The sequence below is a fragment of the Oncorhynchus masou genome, chromosome 18 (assembly GCF_036934945.1).
Source record: "Oncorhynchus masou masou isolate Uvic2021 chromosome 18, UVic_Omas_1.1, whole genome shotgun sequence".
NCBI lineage: Eukaryota > Metazoa > Chordata > Actinopteri > Salmoniformes > Salmonidae > Oncorhynchus > Oncorhynchus masou.
The window spans coordinates 3,502,683-3,523,412 of record NC_088229.1 but is presented as its reverse complement, the minus strand read 5'-3'; the positions used below and the strand labels follow the sequence as shown (position 1 = coordinate 3,523,412).

Sequence of the window (20,730 nt, the reverse complement as noted above, 5' to 3'; positions counted from 1 at the left end):
ATCTCAGCTCCCACTATTTCAGCTCCCACTATTTCAGCTCCCACTATTTCAGCTCCCATTATGTCAGCTCCCACTATTTCAGCTCCCACTATTTCAGCTCCCACTATTTCAGCTCCCACTATTTCAGCTCCCATTATCTCAGCTCCCACTATGTCAGATCCCACTATTTCAGCTCCCACTATTTCAGCTCCCATTATGTCAGCTCCCACTATTTCAGCTCCCACTATTTCAGCTCCCATTGTGTCAGCTCCCACTATTTCAGCTCCCATTATGTCAGCTCCCACTATTTCAGCTCCCACTATTTCAGCTTCCACTATTTCAGCTCCCATTATCTCAGCTCCCACTATGTTAGCTCCCACTATTTCAGCTCCCACTATTTCAGCTCCCACTATTTCAGCTCCTACTATTTCAGCTCCCATTATCTCAGCTCCCATTATCTCAGCTCCCACTATTTCAGCTCCCACTATTTCAGCTCCCACTATCTCAGCTCCCACTATTTCAGCTCCCACTTTCTCAGCTCCCACTATTTCAGCTTCCACTATTTCAGCTCCCACTATTTCAGCTCCCACTATCTCATCTCCCACTATTTCAGCTCCCACTATTTCAGCTTCCACTATTTCAGCTCCTACTATTTCAGCTCCCACTATTTCAGCTTCCACTATTTCAGCTCCCACTATTTCAGCTTCCACTATTTCAGCTTCCACTATCTCAGCTTCCACTATTTCAGCTCCCACTATTTCAATTCCCACTATTTCAGCTCCCACTATCTCAGCTCCCACTATTTCAGCTCCCACTATCTCAGCTCCCACTATTTCAGCTTCCACTATTTCAGCTCCCACTATTTCAGCTCCCACTATCTCAGCTCCCACTATTTCAGCTCCCACTATTTCAGCTTCCACTATTTCAGCTCCCACTATTTCAGCTTCCACTATTTCAGCTTCCACTGTGTGTGTGTGTGTGTGTGTGTGTCACCAGATAAAACGTCTATCCAGCAGAGACGTTGCCATGTAACATGTTGTCTGTTCCTCCTCTCTCTCAGGCTATCCAGGCCACCATTCAGAGACATGAACAGACGCTAGCCACGTTCCACCATCTCAACTGCTCTCTCCGAGATGAGGACTACACTCCTCCCAACTCACCTGTAAGATACAACACAACCCCTAGCTCCTATCCCCTAGCATCTAACCCCAGCATAACCATTCAAACCGAGCATCTAACCCCAGCAGAACCCGTAACCCCTAGCATCTAACCCCAGCATAACCCTTAACCCCTAGCATCTAACCCCAGCATAACCCTTAACCCCTAGCATCTAACCCCAGCATAACCCTTAACCCCTAGCATCTAACCCAGAATAACCCTTAACCCCTAGCATCTAACCCCAGCATAACCCTTAACCCCTAGCATCTAACCCCAGCATAACCCTTAACCCCTAGCATCTAACCCAGAATAACCCTTAACCCCTAGCATCTAACCCCAGCATAACCCTTAACCCCTAGCATCTAACCCCAGCAGAACCCGTAACCCCTAGCATCTAATCCCAGCATAACCCTTAACCCCTAGCATCTAACCCCAGCATAACCATTCAAACCGAGCATCTAACCCCAGCATAACCCTTAACCCCTAGCATCTAACCCCAGCATAACCCTTAACCCCTAGCATCTAATCCCAGCATAACCCTTAACCCCTAGCATCTAACCCCAGCATAACCTTAAACCCTATCATTTTACACCAGCATAACCCTTAAACCCTATCATTTTACACCAGCATAACCCTTAACCCCTAGCATCTAACCCCAGCATAACCCTTAACATCTAACCTCAGCATAACCCTTAACCCCTAGCATCTAACCCCAGCATAACCCTTAACCCCTAGCATCTAACCCAGCATAACCCTTAACCCCTAGCATCTAACCCAGCATAACCCTTAACCCCTAGCATCTAACCCCAGCATAACCCATAACCTTTAACCCCTAGCCTCAAGCCCCAGCCTACCACCTAACCCCTAGTCTCTAACCCAGCATACCTCCTACCCCCTAGTCTCTAACCCCACGTAACCCCTATTATCGAACCCCAGTATAACCCCTAACCCCAGTATAACCACTAACCCCCTAGCCTATAACCCCAGTATAACCACTAACCCCAGTATAACCACTAACCCCCTAGCCTATAACCCCAGTATAACCACTAACCCCCTAGCCTATAACCCCAGTATAACCACTAACCCCAGTATCACCACTAACCCCAGTATAACCCCTAACCCCCTAGCCTATAACTCCAGTATAACCACTAACCCCCTAGCCTATAACCCCAGTATAACCACTAACCCCCTAGCCTATAACCCCAGTATAACCACTAACCCCAGTATAACCACTAACCCCCTAGCCTATAACCCCAGTATAACCACTAACCCCCTAGCCTAGAACCCCAGTATAACCACTAACCCCCTAGCCTATAACCCCAGTATAACCACTAACCCCCTAGCCTATAACATTTACATTTACATTTAAGTCATTTAGCAGACGCTCTTATCCAGAGCGACTTACAAATTGGTGAATTCACCTTCTGACATCCAGTGGAACAGCCACTTTACAATAGTGCATCTAAATCATTTAAGGGGGGTGAGAAGGATTACTTATCCTATCCTAGGTATTCCTTGAAGAGGTGGGGTTTCAGTATAACCACTAACCCCCTAGCCTATAAACCCAGTATAACCACTAACCCCAGTATAACCACTAACCCCAGTATAACCACTAACCCCCTAGCCTATAACCCCAGTATAACCACTAACCCCAGTATAACCACAAACCCCTAGCCTATAACCCCAGTATAACCACTAACCCCCTAGCCTATAACCCCAGTATAACCCCTAACCCCAGTATAACCACTAACCCCCTAGCCTATAAACCCAGTATAACCACTAACCCCAGTATAACCACTAACCCCAGTATAACCACTAACCCCCTAGCCTATAACCCCAGTATAACCACTAACCCCAGTATAACCACAAACCCCCTAGCCTATAACCCCAGTATAACCACTAACCCCCTAGCCTATAACCCCAGTATAACCCCTAACCCCAGTATAACCACTAACCCCAGTATAACCACTAACCCCCTAGCCTATAACCCCAGTATAACCACTAACCCCCTAGCCTAGAACCCCAGTATAACCACTAACCCCCTAGCCTATAACCCCAGTATAACCACTAACCCCCTAGCCTATAACCCCAGTATAACCACTAACCCCCTAGCCTATAAACCCAGTATAACCACTAACCCCCTAGCCTATAACCCCAGTATAACCACTAACCCCAGTATAACCACTAACCCACTAGCCTATAACCCCAGTATAACCACTAACCCCCTAGCCTATAACCCCAGTATAACCACTAACCCCAGTATAACCACTAACCCCCTAGCCTATAACCCCAGTATAACCACTAACCCCCTAGCCTATAAACCCAGTATAACCACTAACCCCCTAGCCTATAACCCCAGTATAACCACTAACCCCAGTATAACCACAAACCCCCTAGCCTATAACCCCAGTATAACCACTAACCCCAGTATAACCACTAACCCCCTAGCCTATAACCCCAGTATAACCACTAACCCCCTAGCCTATAACCCCAGTATAACCACTAACCCCCAAGCCTATAACCCCAGTATAACCACTAACCCCAGTATAACCACTAACCCCCTAGCCTATAAACGAAGTATAACCACTAACCCCAGTATAACCACTAACCCCCTAGCCTATAACCCCAGTATAACCACTAACCCCTAGCCTATAACCCCAGCATAACCACTAACCCCAGTATAACCACTAACCCCCTAGCCTATAACCCCAGTATAACCACTAACCCCAGTATAACCCCTAACCCCAGTATAACCACTAACCCCCTAGCCTATAACCCCAGTATAACCACTAACCCCAGTATAACCACTAACCCCCTAGCCTATAACCCCAGTATAACCACTAACCCCAGTATAACCACTAACCCCAGTATAACCACTAACCCCAGTATAACCACTAACCCCCTAGCCTATAACCCCAGTATAACCACTAACCCCAGTATAACCACTAACCCCAGTATAACCACTAACCCCAGTATAACCACTAACCCCAGTATAACCCCTAACCCCAGTATAACCCCAGTATAACCACTAACCCCAGTATAACCCCTAACCCCAGTATAACCTATAACCCCAGTATAACCACTAATCATTAGGCACTTGAGTAGATGTGAAAGGGTTAAGCAGTATTCCCGATAGTTCTTCCACCTTGTTCTCTTAACACTATGACATGTCTGCCTTTCAGCTTCTGTGGCTGAAATGCCTTCCTCTGTGAGATCCTATCGCTGTCTCTTCTCTCCCTCTCTCTCTCTGTCTCTCTCTCACACTTCTCTCCTTCTCTCACTCATTCCCTCTCTCATACATCTCTCCTGTCACTCATTCCCTCGCTCACACTTCTCTCCTTCTCTCACTCATTCCCTCTCTCATACATCTCTCCTGTCACTCATTCCCTCGCTCACACTTCTCTCTTTCTCTCACTCATTCCCTCTCTCATACATCTCTCCTGTCACTCATTCCCTCGCTCACACTTTTCTCCTTCTCTCACTCATTCCCTCTCTCATACATCTCTCCTGTCACTCATTCCCTCGCTCACACTTCTCTCCTTCTCTCACTCATTCCCTCTCTCACACTTCTCTCCTTCTCTCACTTATTCCCTCTCTCATACGTCTCTCCTTCTCTCACTCATTCCCTCGCTCACACTTCTCTCCTTCTCTCACTCATTCCCTCTCTCATATGTCTCTCCTTCTCTCACTCATTCCCTCTCTCACACTTCTCTCCTTCTCTCACTCATTCCCTCTCTCACACGTCTCTCCTTTTCTCACTCATTCCCTCTCTCACACTTCTCTCCTTCTCTCACTCATTCCCTCTCTCATACGTCTCTCCTTCTCTCACTCATTCCCTCTCTCACACGTCTCTCCTTCTCTCACTCATTCCCTCTCTCACACTTCTCTCCTTCTCTCACTCATTCCCTCTCTCATACGTCTCTCCTTCTCTCTCATTCCCTTGCTCACACTTCTCTCCTTCTCTCACTCATTCCCTCTCTCACACTTCTCCCCTTCTCTCACTTATTCCCTCTCTCATACGTCTCTCCTTCTCTCACTCATTCCCTCTCTCACACTTCTCTCCTTCTCTCACTTATTCCCTCTCTCATACGTCTCTCCTTCTCTCACTCATTCCCTCTCTCACACTTCTCTCCTTCTCTCACTCATTCCCTCTCTCATACGTCTCTCCTTCTCTCACTCATTCCCTCTCTCACACTTCTCTCCTTCTCTCACTCATTCCCTCTCTCATACGTCTCTCCTTCCCTCACTCATTCCCTCGCTCACACGTCTCTCCTTCCCTCACTCATTACCCCTCTCTCTCTCTCTCTGCCTCTCTTCCAATCTACTTTCTCTCTCAGAACTGTAATGAGCTGGGGAAGCGTGCCCCCACTCCGATCCGTGAGAAGGAGGTGACTCTGTGTATGAAGTGCCAGGAGCCGTTCAACTCCATCACCAAGAGACGCCACCACTGCAAAGCCTGTGGACACGTATGTTACCAATCAAATCTTGATGTTATGTACATGTGACACGTACGTCACCAATCAAATCTTGATGTTATGTACATGTGACACGTACGTCACCAATCAAATCTTGATGTTATGTACATGTGACACGTACGTCACCAATCAAATCTTGATGTTATGTACACGTGACACGTACATCACCAATCAAATCTTGATGTTATGTACATGTGACACGTACGTCACCAATCAAATCTTGATGTTATGTACATGTGACACGTACATCACCAATCAAATCTTGATGTTATGTACACGTGACACGTACGTCACCAATCAATCTTGATGTTATGTACATGTGACACGTACGTCACCAATCAAATCTTGATGTTATGTACATGTGACACGTACGTCACCAATCAAATCTTGATGTTATGTACATGTGACACGTACGTCACCAATCAAATCTTGATGTTATGTACATGTGACACGTACGTCACCAATCAAATCTTGATGTTATGTACATGTGACACGTACGTCACCAATCAAATCTTGATGTTATGTACATGTGACCTGATTATGTCAGTCAGTCGCTCTACTCCTGAAGAAGTGGACACAACTCAATATTAAAAACTCTTGATTTAAAAAAGTTTTCATATATATAAAATTAAGATGAACATGTTGATCATTATTGAGTGAGAGTTTTGGGTTTTGGGCTGTACCTTGACTCTCATTGGTTGAAATGTTGTCCCCCCTCCCCCACCCAACAAGCGAACTCCTTCCATGTCTCCAGTCCTAGGTTGTCTGTTTACTCCTTCCATTTCTTCAGTCAACTGCTGAGAAATTAGGGTTGAGTCTCTTGCTCAATGCTCAATAAAGAGTTTTAAAAATATGGTCAAATCAAGAGTTTTTTTTAATTGAGTGAGTTGTTCCAATTTGTTCTGATATTGAAGAGGATGCACCTAATTTTCCATCAATGGCCTGTCGTCAAGTGAACTGCTTCCTGTCTCCTACACCTGAGCTCTCTGTGTATCCCAGGTGTAATACATGTTAATATGGAGGTACACCTCCTCTCTCTGTGTATCCCAGGTGGTGTGTGGAAAGTGTTCAGAGTTCAGGGCCCGTCTGCTCTACGACAACAACAGGGCTAACAGGGTGTGCATCGACTGCTACACCACCCTAGTGGGGGTTCCCCCCTCCCCCGCCAGTCTGACCTGCAGCATAAACAGACGACGGTCAATACTAGAGGTACATAACAGGATCCTGGCTGCCGTAGAAAAAGGGATACTTCTGGATTTGATCTACTTCCACAGGGTCAGATTAACTTGTGGATACCATTTTCATGTATCTTTGTCCAGCATGAAGAAAGTTAGAGGGAGTTTTGCGACCCAATGCTAACTAGCGACCCAATGCTAATTAGCGACCCAATGCTAATTAGCGAACCAATTCTCACTAGCGACCCAATGCTAACTAGCGACCCAATGCTAATTAACGACCCAATGCTAATTAGCGAACCAATTCTCACTAGCGACCCAATGCTAACTACGACCCAATGCTAACTAGCGACCCAATGCTAATTAGCGACCCAATGCTAGCTAGCGACCCAATGCTAACTAGCGAACCAATGCTAACTAGAGAACCAATGCTAAATAGCGACCCAATGCTAAGTAGCGGCCCAATGCTAACTAGCGTTAGTACAAAGACTGTAAGTCGATGGGATCAGCTAGCAGGTGATAATAGAGGTTAAATACATATTTATACATCAGATACTTAAATGGCGGCGGAGAAGAAGGCAGACGTTTTACTGGCCCTCAACCAATTGTGTTTTTAATTTGTTTATTTGCGTGGATTGTAACTTGTTTTTTCAACTTATTTTGTACATAATATTGCCGCTACCGTCTCTTATGACCGAAAATAACTTCTGGACATCAGGACTGTGATGACTCACCACGGACTGGCAGAATCCTTTTTCCTTTACTGAGTCTTGACGAGGTCGACGCGAATGACATACTGCTTTCTCAGGAAGAGGCCCAGATCTCCGTGATTTGCGTGAAGAGGAGGCTGAGAAAAAGGGGCCAGAGGGCGGGCTGTCCTCTGAGAATTCGTAGGCGATCGTAGGCTAATTTGTAGACTTCTTTCCATTCTGCTCGTAAACTTGCAATCTTTGGAGAATAAAATTGATGACCTACACTCAAGATTAAACTACCAACGGGACATTCAAAACTGTAATATCTTATGCTTCATGGAGTCGTGGCTGAACGATGACACTATCAACATACATCTGGCTGGTTATACGATGTACTGGCAGGATAGATCAGCGGCGTCTGGTAAGACAAGGGGTGGCGGTCTATGTATTTTTGTGAACAACAGCTGGTGCACGATATCTAAGGAAGTCTCGAGTCTGAGGTAGAGTATCTCATGATAAGCTGTAGACCACACTATCAACCTAGAGAGTTTTCATCTGTATTTTTGTAGCTATTTACATACCACCACAGTCAGAGGCTGGCACTAAGACAGCATTGAATGAGCTGTATTCAGCCAATAGCAAACAAGAAAACGCTCACCCAGAGGCGACGCTCCTAGTAGCCGGGGACTTTAATGCAGCGAAACTTAAATCTGATTTACCTAATTTCTATTAACATGTTAAATGTGCAACCAGAGGGAAAAAAACTCTGGACCACCTTTACTCCACACACACATACAAAACTCTCCCTCACCCTCCATTAAAGCAGGAAGCACCAGTGACTAGATCAATAAAAAAAGTGGTCAGATGAAGTAGATGCTAAGCTACAGGACTGTTTTGCGAGCACAGACTGAAATATGTTCCGGGATTCCTCCGATGGCATTGAGGAGTACACAACATTAGTCATTGGCTTCGTCAATAAGTACATCGATGACGTCGTCCCCATGGTGACCGTACGTACATATCCCATCCAGAAGCCATGGATTACAGGCAACATCCACATTGAGCTAAAGGGTAGAGCTGCCGTTGTCAAGGAGCGGGACTCTAACCCGTAAGCTTATTTGAAATCCACATCTGTCATTGGTTTCATCAATAAGTGCATCGATAATGTTGTCCCCACGGTGACTGAACGTACATACCCCAACCAGAAACCTTGGATTACAGGCAGCATCCACACTGAGCTAAAGGCTAGAGCTGCCGCTTTTAAGGAGCGGGACACTAACCTGGAAGCTTATAAGAAATCCCGCTATGCCCTCAGACGAACCATCAAACAGGCAAAGATCGAGTTGTACTACACCAGCTCTGATGCTCGTCGGATGTGGCAGGGCCTGTAAACCATTACACACTACAAAGGGAAGCACAGCCGAAAGCTGCCCAGTGACACGAGCCTACTGGCCTACTGGGCGAGCTAAACTACTACTGCTATGCCCTCAGACGACCCATCAAACAAGCAAAACGTCAATACAGGACTAAGATCGAATCATATTCACAAGGCCGCAGGGCCAGACGGATTACCAGGAGGTGTACTGTGCTGACCAACTGGCAAGTGTCTTAACTGACATTTTCAACCTCTCCCTGTCCAAGTCTAATACCAACATGTTTTAAGCAGACCACCATAGTGCCTGTGCCCAAGAACACTAAGGTAATCTGCCTAAATGACTACTGACCCGTAGCACTCACGTCTGTAGCCATGAAGTGCTTTGAAAGGCTGGTAATGGCTCACAGCAACACCATTATTCCAGAAACCATAGACCCACACCAAGTTGCATAACGCCCCAACAAATCCACAGATGATGCGATCTCTATTGCACTCCACACTGCCCTTTCCCACCGGGACAAAAGGAACACCTATGTGAGAATGCTGATCATTGATTACAGCTCAGTGTTCAATACCATAGTGCCCTCAAAGCTCACCAATAAGCTAAGGACCCGGGGACTAAACACCTTCCTCTGCAACTGGATTCTGGACTTCCTGGAGGGCCGCCCCCAGGTGGTGAGGGTAGGTAACAGCCATCCCCAATGCTGATCCTCAACACTGGGACCCCTCAGGGGTGCGTGCTTAGTCCCTTCCTGTACTCCCTGTTCACTCATGACTGCACGGCAAGGCACGACTCCAACACCGTTATTAAGTAGGTCTGATCACCGACAACGACGAGACGGGAGGAGGTCAGAGACCTGGCCGTGTGGTGCCAGGACAACAACCTCTCCCTCAATGTGATCAATACAAAGGAGATGATTGTGGACTACAAGAAAAATAGGACCGAGCACACCCTGAATCTCATCGACGGGGCTGCAGTGGAGCAGGTTGAGAACTTCAAGTTCCTTGGTGTCCACATCACCAACAAACGAACATGGTCCAAGCACACCAAGACAGTCATGAAGCGGGCACGACAAAACCTATTCCCCCTCAGGAGACTGAAAAGATTTGTCATGGGTCCTCAGATCCTCAAAAGGTTCTACAGCTGCACCATCGAGACCATCGTGACTGGTTGCGTCACTGCCTGGTATAGCAACTGCTCAGCCTCCGCCCAGTAGGGCCACCAAGCTTCCTGACACCCAGGACCTCTATACCAGACGGTGTCAGAGGAAGGCCCTAAAAAAACCTCCAGCCACCCTAGTCATAGACTGTTCTCTCTGCTACACAGCAAATGGTACCGGAGTGCCAAGTCTGGGTCCAAGAGGCTTCTAAACAGTTTCTACCCCCATAAGACTCCTAAACATCTAGTCAAATGGCTACCCAGACTATTTTCATTGCCCCTCCCCTCTTTTACACCGCTGCTACTCTCTGTTGTTGTCATCTGTGCATAGTCACTTTAATAACTCTACTTACATGTACATATTACCTCAATTACCTCAACTAACTGGTGCCCCCGCACATTGACTCTGTACCGGTACCCCCCTGTATATAGCCTCCACATTGACTCGGTAACAACCCCCTGTATATAGCCTCCACATTGACTCTGTACCAGTACCCCCTGTATATAGCCTCCACATTGATTCTGTACCGGTACAGAGGGTTCGTAAGGGGCTTGTAAAGGGGGCTCGTAAGGGGGCTCATAAGGGGTTCGTAAGGGGCTTGTAAAGGGGGCTCGTAAGGGGGCTCGTGAGTCAGCATTTCACTGTGAGGTCTACTACACCTGTTGTATTCAGCATTTCACTGTAAGGTCTACTACACCTGTTGTGTTCAGCATTTCACTGTGAGGTCTACCTGTTGTATTCAGCATTTCACTGTAAGGTATACTACACCTGTTGTATTCAGCATTTCACTGTGAGGTCTACTACACCTGTTGTATTCAGCATTTCACTGTGAGGTCTACTACACCTGTTGTATTCAGCATTTCACTGTAAGGTCTACTACACCTGTTGTATTCAGCATTTCACTGTAAGGTCTACCTACACCAGTTGTATTCAGCATTTCACTGTGAGGTCTACTACACCTCTTGTATTCAGCATTTCACTGTAAGGTCTACTACACCTGTTGTATTCAGCATTTCACTGTGAGGTCTACTACACCTGTTGTATTCAGCATTTCACTGTGAGGTCTACTACACCTGTTGTATTCAGCATTTCACTGTGAGATCTACTACACCTGTTGTATTCAGCATTTCACTGTGAGGTTTACTACACCTGTTGTATTCATCATTTCACTGTGAGGTCTACTACACCTGTTGTATTCAGCATTTCACTGTGAGGTCTACTACACCTGTTGTATTCATCATTTCACTGTAAGGTCTACTACACCTGTTGTATTCATCATTTCACTGTAAGGTCTACTACACCTGTTGTATTCATCATTTCATTGTGAGGTCTACTACACCTGTTGTATTCATCATTTCACTGTGAGGTCTACTACACCTGTTGTATTCATCATTTCACTGTGAGGTCTACTACACCTGTTGTATTCAGCATTTCACTGTAAGGTCTACTACACCTGTTGTATTCATCATTTCACTGTGAGGTCTACTACACCTGTTGTATTCATCATTTCACTGTGAGGTCTACTACACCTGTTGTATTCAGCATTTCACTGTGAGGTCTACTACACCTGTTGTATTCAGCATTTCACTGTGAGGTCTACCTACACCTGTTGTATTCAGCATTTCACTGTAAGGTCTACTACACCTGTTCTATTCAGCATTTCACTGTCAGGTCTACTACACCTGTTGTATTCAGCATTTCACTGTGAGGTCTACTACACCTGTTGTATTCAGCATTTCACTGTGAGGTCTACTACACCTGTTGTATTCAGCATTTCACTGTGAGGTCTACTACACCTGTTGTATTCAGCGCATGTGACTAATAAATGTTATTTTATTTGATGTGCTGGAGGCCCTGACTGTAGGCCCTTGGTCAAATGCATTTATGTCAAATACTTTCCACATTTTTTAAACTGTACTTGTTAAAAAGAACAAGGGAAGACAAGAGGATAGAAATATGTGAAATAGAACAGTATTCTAGAGTCCGGGCCTTTTGTCAGGGATGAAACACCACGCTTGTGGAAAATAAGACCAAGCTGCACAACATTAACGGAGAGGGGTCTCTAACGCTGTGTGTGTGTGTGTGTGTGTGTGTGTGTGTGTGTGTGTGTGTGTGTGTGTGTGTGTGTGTGTGTGTGTGTGTGTGTGTGTGTGTGTGTGTGTGTGCGCGCACGCGCGGGGTCTACAGAAACAGGCGTCGGTGGCAGCAGAGAACAGTGTGATGTGTAGCTTCCTCCACCACATGGAGAAGGGAGCAGGCAGAGGCTGGCAGAAAGCCTGGTTTGTCATCCCAGAGAATGAACCACTGGTGCTGTACATATACGGTGCTCCTCAGGTGAGATGACCTGTTATAACACCTCTATTAACCTGTTATAACACCCCTATTAACCTGTTATTACACCCCTATTAACCTGTTATAACACCCCTATTAACCTGTTATTAGCCCCTATTAACCTGTTATTACACCCCTATTAACCTGCTATTACACCCCTATTAACCTGTTATAACACCCCTATTAACCTGTTATAACACCCCTATTAACCTGCTATTACACCCCTATTAACCTGTTATAACACCCCTATTAACCTGCTATTACACCCCTATTAACCTGTTATTACACCCCTATTAACCTGTTATAACACCCCTATTAACCTGTTATTACACCCCTATTAACCTGTTATAACACCCCTATTAACCTGTTATAACACCCCTATTAACCTGTTATTACACCCCTATTAACCTGTTATAACACCTCTATTAACCTGTTATAACACCCCTATTAACCTGTTATTACACCCCTATTAACCTGTTATAACACCCCTATTAACCTGTTATTACACCCCTATTAACCTGTTATAACACCCCTATTAACCTGTTATAACACCCCTATTAACCTGTTATTACACCCCTATTAACCTGTTATAACACCCCTATTAACCTGTTATTAGCACCTATTAACCTGTTATAACACCCCTATTAACCTGTTATAACACCCCTATTAACCTGTTATTACACCCCTATTAACCTGTTATTACACCCCTATTAACCTGTTATAACACCCCTATTAACCTGTTATAACACCCCTATTAACCTGTTATTACACCCCTATTAACCTGTTATAACACCCCTATTAACCTGTTATAACACCCCTATTACCCTTTATAACACCCCTATTAACCTGTTATAACGCCCCTATTAACCTGTTATTACACCCCTATTAACCTGTTATAACACCCCTATTAACCTGTTATTACACCCCTATTAACCTGCTATTACACCCCTATTAACCTGCTATTACACCCCCTATTAACCTGTTATAACACCCCTATTAACCTGCTATTACACCCCTATTAACCTGTTATAACACCCCTATTAACCTGTTATTACACCCCTATTAACCTGTTATAACACCCCTATTAACCTGTTATTACACCCCTATTAACCTGTTATTACACCCCTATTAACCTGCTATAACACCCCTATTAACCTGTTATAACACCCCTATTAACCTGTTATAACACCCCTATTAACCTGTTATTACACCCCTATTAACCTGTTATTAGCACCTATTAACCTGTTATAACACCCCTATTAACCTGTTATAACACCCCTATTAACCTGTTATAACACCCCTATTAACCTGTTATAACACCCCTATTAACCTGTTATTACACCCCTATTAACCTGCTATTACACCCCTATTAACCTGTTATTACACCCCTATTAACCTGTTATTACACCCCTATTAACCTGTTATAACACCCCTATTAGACTGTTATTACACCCCTATTAACCTGTTATAACACCCCTATTAGACTGTTATTACATCCTATTAGACTGTTATTACACCCCTATTACCCTTTATAACACCCCTATTTACCTGTTATAACACCCCTATTAGACTGTTATTACATCCTATTAGACTGTTATTACACCCCTATTAACCTGTTATAACACCCCTATTAACCTGTTATAACACCTCTATTAACCTGTTATAACACCCCTATTAACCTGTTATAACACCCCTATTAACCTGTTATAACACCTCTATTAACCTGTTATAACACCCCTATTAACCTGTTATAACACCCCTATTAACCTGTTATAACACCCCTATTAACCTGTTATAACACCCCTATTAACCTGTTATTACACCCCTATTAACCTGCTATTACACCCCTATTAACCTGTTATTACACCCCTATTAACCTGTTATTACACCCCTATTAACCTGTTATAACACCCCTATTAGACTGTTATTACACCCCTATTAACCTGTTATAACACCCCTATTAGACTGTTATTACATCCTATTAGACTGTTATTACACCCCTATTACCCTTTATAACACCCCTATTTACCTGTTATAACACCCCTATTAGACTGTTATTACATCCTATTAGACTGTTATTACACCCCTATTACCCTTTATAACACCCCTATTTACCTGTTATTACACCCCTATTACCCTTTATAACACCCCTATTACCCTTTATAACACCCCTATTTACCTGTTATTACACCCCTATTAGACTGTTGTTACACCCCTATTAAACTGACCTCTCTGTCTGTCCTGTCTGTCTGTCCTCTCTGTCCTCTCTCTCTGTCATCTCTGTCCTCTCTGTCTGTCCTCTCTCTCTGTCATCTCTGTCTGTCATCTCTGTCCTCTATCTCTGTCTGTCATCTCTGTCCTCTCTCTTTCTGTCCTCTCTCTCTGTCCTCTCGCTCTGTTCTCTCTCTCTATCCTCTCGCTCTGTTCTCTCTCTCTGTCCTCTCTGTCTGCCCTCTCTCTCTGTCCTCTCTGTCTGTCTGTCCTCTCTGTCTGTCCTCTCTCTCTGTCATCTCTGTCTGTCATCTCTGTCCTCTCTCTCTGTCTGTCATCTCTGTCCTCTCTCTTTCTGTCCTCTCTGTCTGCCCTCTCTCTCTGTCCTCTCTGTCTGTCTGTCCTCTCTCTCTGTCCTCTCTGTCTGTCCTGCCCTCTCTTTGTCCTCTCTGTCTGTCTGTCCTCTCTCTCTGTCCCGTCCTCTCTCTTTGTCCTCTCTCTCTGCCCTCTCTTTCCGTCCTCTCGCTCTGTTCTCTCTGTGACCTCTCTCTTTGTCCTCTCTGTCTGTCTGTCCTCTCTCTTTGTCCTCTCTGCCTGCCCTGTCCTCTCTCTCTGTCCTCTCGCTCTGTTCTCTCTCTGTCTACCTGTCCTCTCTGTCTGGCCTGTCCTCTCTCTTTGTCCTCTCTGTCTGTCCTCTTTGTCTGCACTCTCTGTTCTGCCCTCTTCCTCCCCTGTGTACCCAGGATGTGAAAGCCCAGCGCTCTGTACCCCTGATTGGCTTCGAGGTCTCCCTTCCTGAGTCATGTGACCGCCTGGAACGCCGCTTTGCCTTCAAAATCAGCCAATCCCACCTTACGCTCTACTTCAGTGCCGATGGGGAGGAGCTACAGCGCCGGTGGATAGAGGTCCTATCACGCGCAGGGAGAGGGGAGGAGCTACAGGCTCACGGTTCAATTACAGAGGCCCTAGAGGAGGAAGGGGAGGAGACTGCAACCTCGGGAGAGAATACATGATTGATTTTGAGGCATACAATCAATATTAGATCTGTTCTCTAAAGACACAAAACTACAAACTGTACAGAACATGAGCAGCACACACACACACACAGTTTAAAATGTACATACACACACAGGTTGACACACACAGGTACACAAACAAACTCACACACACCTCTTTGTATTTAATGTCAGTGATCAGTCAGTTGCATGATAATATCTACAGGTCTGTTCCTCTCAGTCAGTGTATTGCTCATCAACTCCTCACAGTGAACCAGTGTTTGCAACAACATCAAAACAAACTGCCAAAAGTCAAAAGAAAAGTGTTGCTCTCGTCCTCCCTTCAGAAGATATATCAGAAGAATGCCGTAAACAAAGATGTGTGTCACAGTGAATAGCTTCCCTCCAGTCAGACATTGACATTGTGTGTCACAGTGAATAGCTTCCCTCCAGTCAGACATTGACATTGTGTGTCACAGTGAGTACTTTCCCTCCAGTCAGACATTGACATTGTGTGTCACAGTGAATAGCTTCCCTCCAGTCAGACATTGACATTGTGTGTCACAGTGAATAGCTTCCCTCCAGTCAGACATTGACATTGCGTGTCACAGTGAATAGATTCCCTTCAGTCAGACAGACATTTTACATTAATTCATTCTGAGCCACAGAACAGACTTCCTCCTCCTCACCATTTCTCTCTCTGCCAAATCGATGTTTAAGATATGATGTTTAGAGCATTGAGTTGTTTCTATGCTGTCTGAGTGTTCTATGGTTCTGAGTGTTCTAGGGTTCTGAGTGTTCTAGGGTTCTGAGTGTTCTAGGGTTCCGAGTGTTCTAGGGTTCCGAGTGTTCTATGGTTCTGAGTGTTCTATGGTTCTGAGTGTTCTATGGTTCTGAGTGTTCTATGGTTCTGAGTGTTCTAGGGTTCTGAGTGTTCTAGGGTTCCGAGTGTTCTATGGTTCCGAGTGATCTAGGGTTCTGAGTGTTCTAGGGTTCTGAGTGTTCTAGGGTTCTGAGTGTTCTAGGGTTCTGAGTGTTCTAGGGTTCCGAGTGTTCTATGGTTCTGAGTGTTCTAGGGTTCTGTGTGTTTGTAACTCCACAGAAGGCAGTAGAAGGCTGATGTTTCTGTTTCCTCCATATGAAAGGGCTGTTGTTTGGATGGTGATGTGAAGGTTGTCCTATCCTATCTGGTACTTTTCTTGCTGATGCATTGAGATGGTCCTGAAGGTCTGGTCTGGACAGTGTTGGAATGTGATGATGGATGAGGGCTACCTGAGACAGACAGACACACTGACAGACATTGTCAGATAGACAGACAGACAGATGTTCCCCTTGGCTGAAGAGAAGAGGGAACCACATGCCTCCTCTCTCCCATCCACATCTGCTGTGTGGGGATGTGAAGATTTATACTTCCTCCTCTCACATACTCTCTGTCTCCCGGGTCGGCTGTACAGATTTTAGAATATAATAGTGGGAACTGTCCCTTGTTATGGAAATCGGTTTGCTTAGTTTTCGTAGCTGGCTAGATGTTGTGTACGCAGGGTAATACTACTATACCACAGGTGTTTTTAAAGACTGTTTTGCGAAATATTTAAGATTCCGAAATTCTATGAGGTTTTACACCAACTTAAAAGAGACGTTTCTGGCCGTTTTCCACTTTACACTTAGGAATTGTGTTTTTAAGCTTAAAATAATACCTCCAAGCCCATGTAATCTCTCGAAACCAGAGCCCAGGCGTTTTGAATAGAGGCAATGAACCACTCTTTAACCGAAAGCATTCAAAGCGGATATTTAGAACTCTGTTCAAAAGGAAAGCTGAAGCGTTTACAGATTCCCACGATGGAAATGTGAAGGAAAATTTGAGCCGACATACGCAGTGTTTTACCGTGAATGCAGTCTCTGCTACATTACCTTTAAATTTCAATCACGCTGTAAAAGCTGAACTTCCGCGATACAGATCGAATAGAACCCTTAGTGCCTGACAGTCTTTGTCTTTATCACTCTTTAAAATTGAATTCTTTAAAAAGCCCATCTGGTCCCGCTGGCTTGACATGAGCTGTATAACGGCCTCTCTACCACCTAGTGGGAAAAGATGGTATTACACACAGAGCCTCTGCAGAGAGCAGGGAATGAGGTGCCACTTGTTTGGCTCTGGAGACACAGGGTGAGGAGGATTAGATAGACTGATGGAAAAGATAGATAGTTTGTCCATAAGATCATTTTGCTCTGGCCATATAGCTGCAGTTATGTTAGAGATGGTTTATAATAATGCAATAATATATATATATTAGAGACGGTTTATAATAATGTCTTAGTGAAGCCCTTTGAGAAAGTCTTCTCTGTCTCAGCTGATGGGTTTGGACATGGACATGGGCAGGGGACATGGTTGTGTTGTTGTGATGAGTTTGTGTGTTTGAGAGAGCATGTCGTGTTGACAGGTTTACGAGAGAGAGAGACAGACAGAGAGAGAGAGACAGAGAGAGAGAGAGAGAGAGAGAGAGAGACAGAGAGACAGAGAGAGAGAGAGAGAGAGAGAGAGAGAGAGAGAGAGAGAAAGAGCTTGTTTTTGTATCATTCTAACCAGTGGTTTCTCTGACTTTATGAGATTGTTTTGATAGTTATACAGAGGACAGAATGAGGATATATATGAACCATAAAACGTGGAATGTTAGATGTTTTGATAATCAGGATTGTGTTTGTGTGTGTTCAATTGAAAGGAGTTAACGAAAAATGAAACATTTTAAAATACATTTGTATTGTAAATATAATTTCTTCTCCTCCCTGCCCAGTTTTGTGGGTGAGGTGTAGGTCTATAGATGTTATTTCAGTCTAGATTGGACTTTTAAGTTATCGTCGTTGAAATTGGCCCCCCTTTTGGGAATCCCTGGACTTCACCATGACCACTGCAGTACTTGTCACCCATCCGAAGAGGATGATGTTGTGATGATGTCACAACAGAAGAGAATCAATCCTATAGCCTGATGTCACAACAGAAGAGAATCAATCCTATAGCCTGATGTCACAACAGAAGAGAATCGATCCTATAGCCTGATGTCACAACAGAAGAGAATCGATCCTGTAGACTGATGTCACACCAGAAGAGAATCAATCCTATAGCCTGATGTCACAACAGAAGTGAATTGATCCTATAGCCTGGCGCCAGATCTATTTGTGCTGTATACAGCCACATCCATGACAAGTTCCATATGAGTTGGCAAGACAGCACCAACAGATCTGGGACCAGGCTAAACTGACACGTTGTCTTTGTTTTTCATCTCAGTCCCAAACTAGTTAACCAACGTGGTGTTCAGTGGATGGATGGATGAATTAAAATGTTTGTTTTCTTCTTCGTTGTTGTCTGAAAGAAACATTCAACGGTATGGCTTGACTATCGTACAGTAACGCCAGACAGACCAGATATAATGTACCGTGTGGTCTGTTTGTGCTGTCTTGCCCAACTCTGTGGCAATGACCATAGGAACTGGTAAGATGGCACATAGTTACATTGTAGCGCGTTTATTGATCTGCACTATTGAGTGTTAATGAGTGTCTGCTCCCGATACAGTACATCCACAGACAACAGGACCATGACTCTCTGCACCAATGAATGGACAAAGCCATTGATCGCGTGACACAATTCATTCCTATGTGAAGTCTCGATAGCGCATTGAAGCCGAATTAATTTGGGTAAGATGGCGTCTCATGGAGACATGACATGCGGCCGTTTGAGCGTCTCCAGAATGTGACGCTGCAGGCGAGCTCAGTGCTGCCCCTTCTCGTTGATTAACTCACATTGTAGGCCGACCGGGGTACTGCAGACTGTCATTAGCAACTAATCCTTATCTTGCGATAGAAAAAAATATCGGTTCGAGGACATATATCTGGTGTTTCAGAAGCAATTATTGGCAGCATGACTGTCTTCGAAAATTTGTTTTTAATTCCACGAAGATTGACCACGAAGATCAAAAAAATGTCCATTCGCTATAATGGAGAATCCCGTTTTTGCAAACAATGCCTGCAGTACCGCAGCCTGCCGCGAAACTCTGTGGCTTTAATGAGAGTGGGAAGTCGTTCTCATCCAATGGCTGCCATTTTTTTGGATGACGTGAGTGATGTCATCACTTTACCATGGTTACCATTACAACATGCCTTTACAGTACTCAGTCTGATAACTACTCAAGAGAGTGTCTTTACCATAACAGGACAGTACGAAGGAAGAAACTATTTCTCCAATAGAAATCCCCGATAATGTTTGTAGGCGATGTCACGGCAACGTTGGCTAGCTAAGCTCATGTGCAGAAACACATCATCAGGTCTAACGATTGTCCTGAACTGCCCATGTGCAGAACACATCATCAGGTCTAACGGTTGTCATGTGCAGGCTGTCAAATCAAAGGCAAATCCTTCCATGTAAAGTCGTTTTTTGTGACCAATTGTTTATTTGTTTTGTCATTTTTTTGTTAGGGGGTTTACAGGTACAATATCCATTTCATATACGTTTATAAAACCTGTACTCAAGAGAAGACAGAAGAAATACATAGAGAGTTTAAATATAAATAATAAAATCAGTATAAACAGGAAAATAAAACAAAAAATATCATTGTCCACCACCCCCAACCCCCTCCCGCCAACCACTTCCAGCCAACCCCCTCCAGCCAACCCCATCCCCCAACCCCCTCCAGCCAACCCCATCCCCCAACCCCCTGCCGCCAACCACTTCCAGCCAACCCCCTCCAGCCAACCCCCTCCAGCCAACCCCCTCCAGCCAACCCCATCCCCCAACCCCCTCCAGCCAAAATGTCTCCACTCCCAACCTCCCATTCCCCCCAACCCCCTCCATTCAACCCCCTCCAGCCAACCCCCAACGCCCTCCAGCCAACCTGTCTCCACTGCCAACCTCCCATCCCCCCAACAACTCTCCAGCCAACATGTCTCTACTCCCAACCCCCCAACCTCCTCCAGCCAACATGTCTCTACTCCCAACCCCCCCAACCCCCTCCAGCCAACATGTCTCTACTCCCAACCCCCCCAACCTCCTCCAGCCAACATGTCTCCACTCCCAACCCCCCAACAACCCTCCAGCCAACATTTCTCTACTCCCAACCCCCCAACCCCCTCCAGCCAACATGTCTCTACTCCCAACCCCCTCCAGCCAACATGTCTCTACTCCCAACCCCCT

At 45.1% G+C, this 20,730-nt stretch overlaps 1 protein-coding gene across 1 annotated transcript in view; it reads left to right on the top strand.

Annotated features, from left to right (window-relative positions):
* The window catches only part of LOC135503849 (FYVE, RhoGEF and PH domain-containing protein 1-like), a 140,838-nt gene extending 120,108 nt beyond the window's left edge, over positions 1-20,730 (top strand). The window contains exons 13-17 of the mRNA XM_064922015.1: positions 1,040-1,141; positions 5,475-5,603; positions 6,663-6,821; positions 12,202-12,348; positions 15,300-20,730. Of these exons, the coding sequence (XP_064778087.1) occupies positions 1,040-1,141; positions 5,475-5,603; positions 6,663-6,821; positions 12,202-12,348; positions 15,300-15,569 (807 nt within the window). The 3' untranslated portion in view covers positions 15,570-20,730. The remainder of the gene's footprint in view (positions 1-1,039; positions 1,142-5,474; positions 5,604-6,662; positions 6,822-12,201; positions 12,349-15,299) is intronic.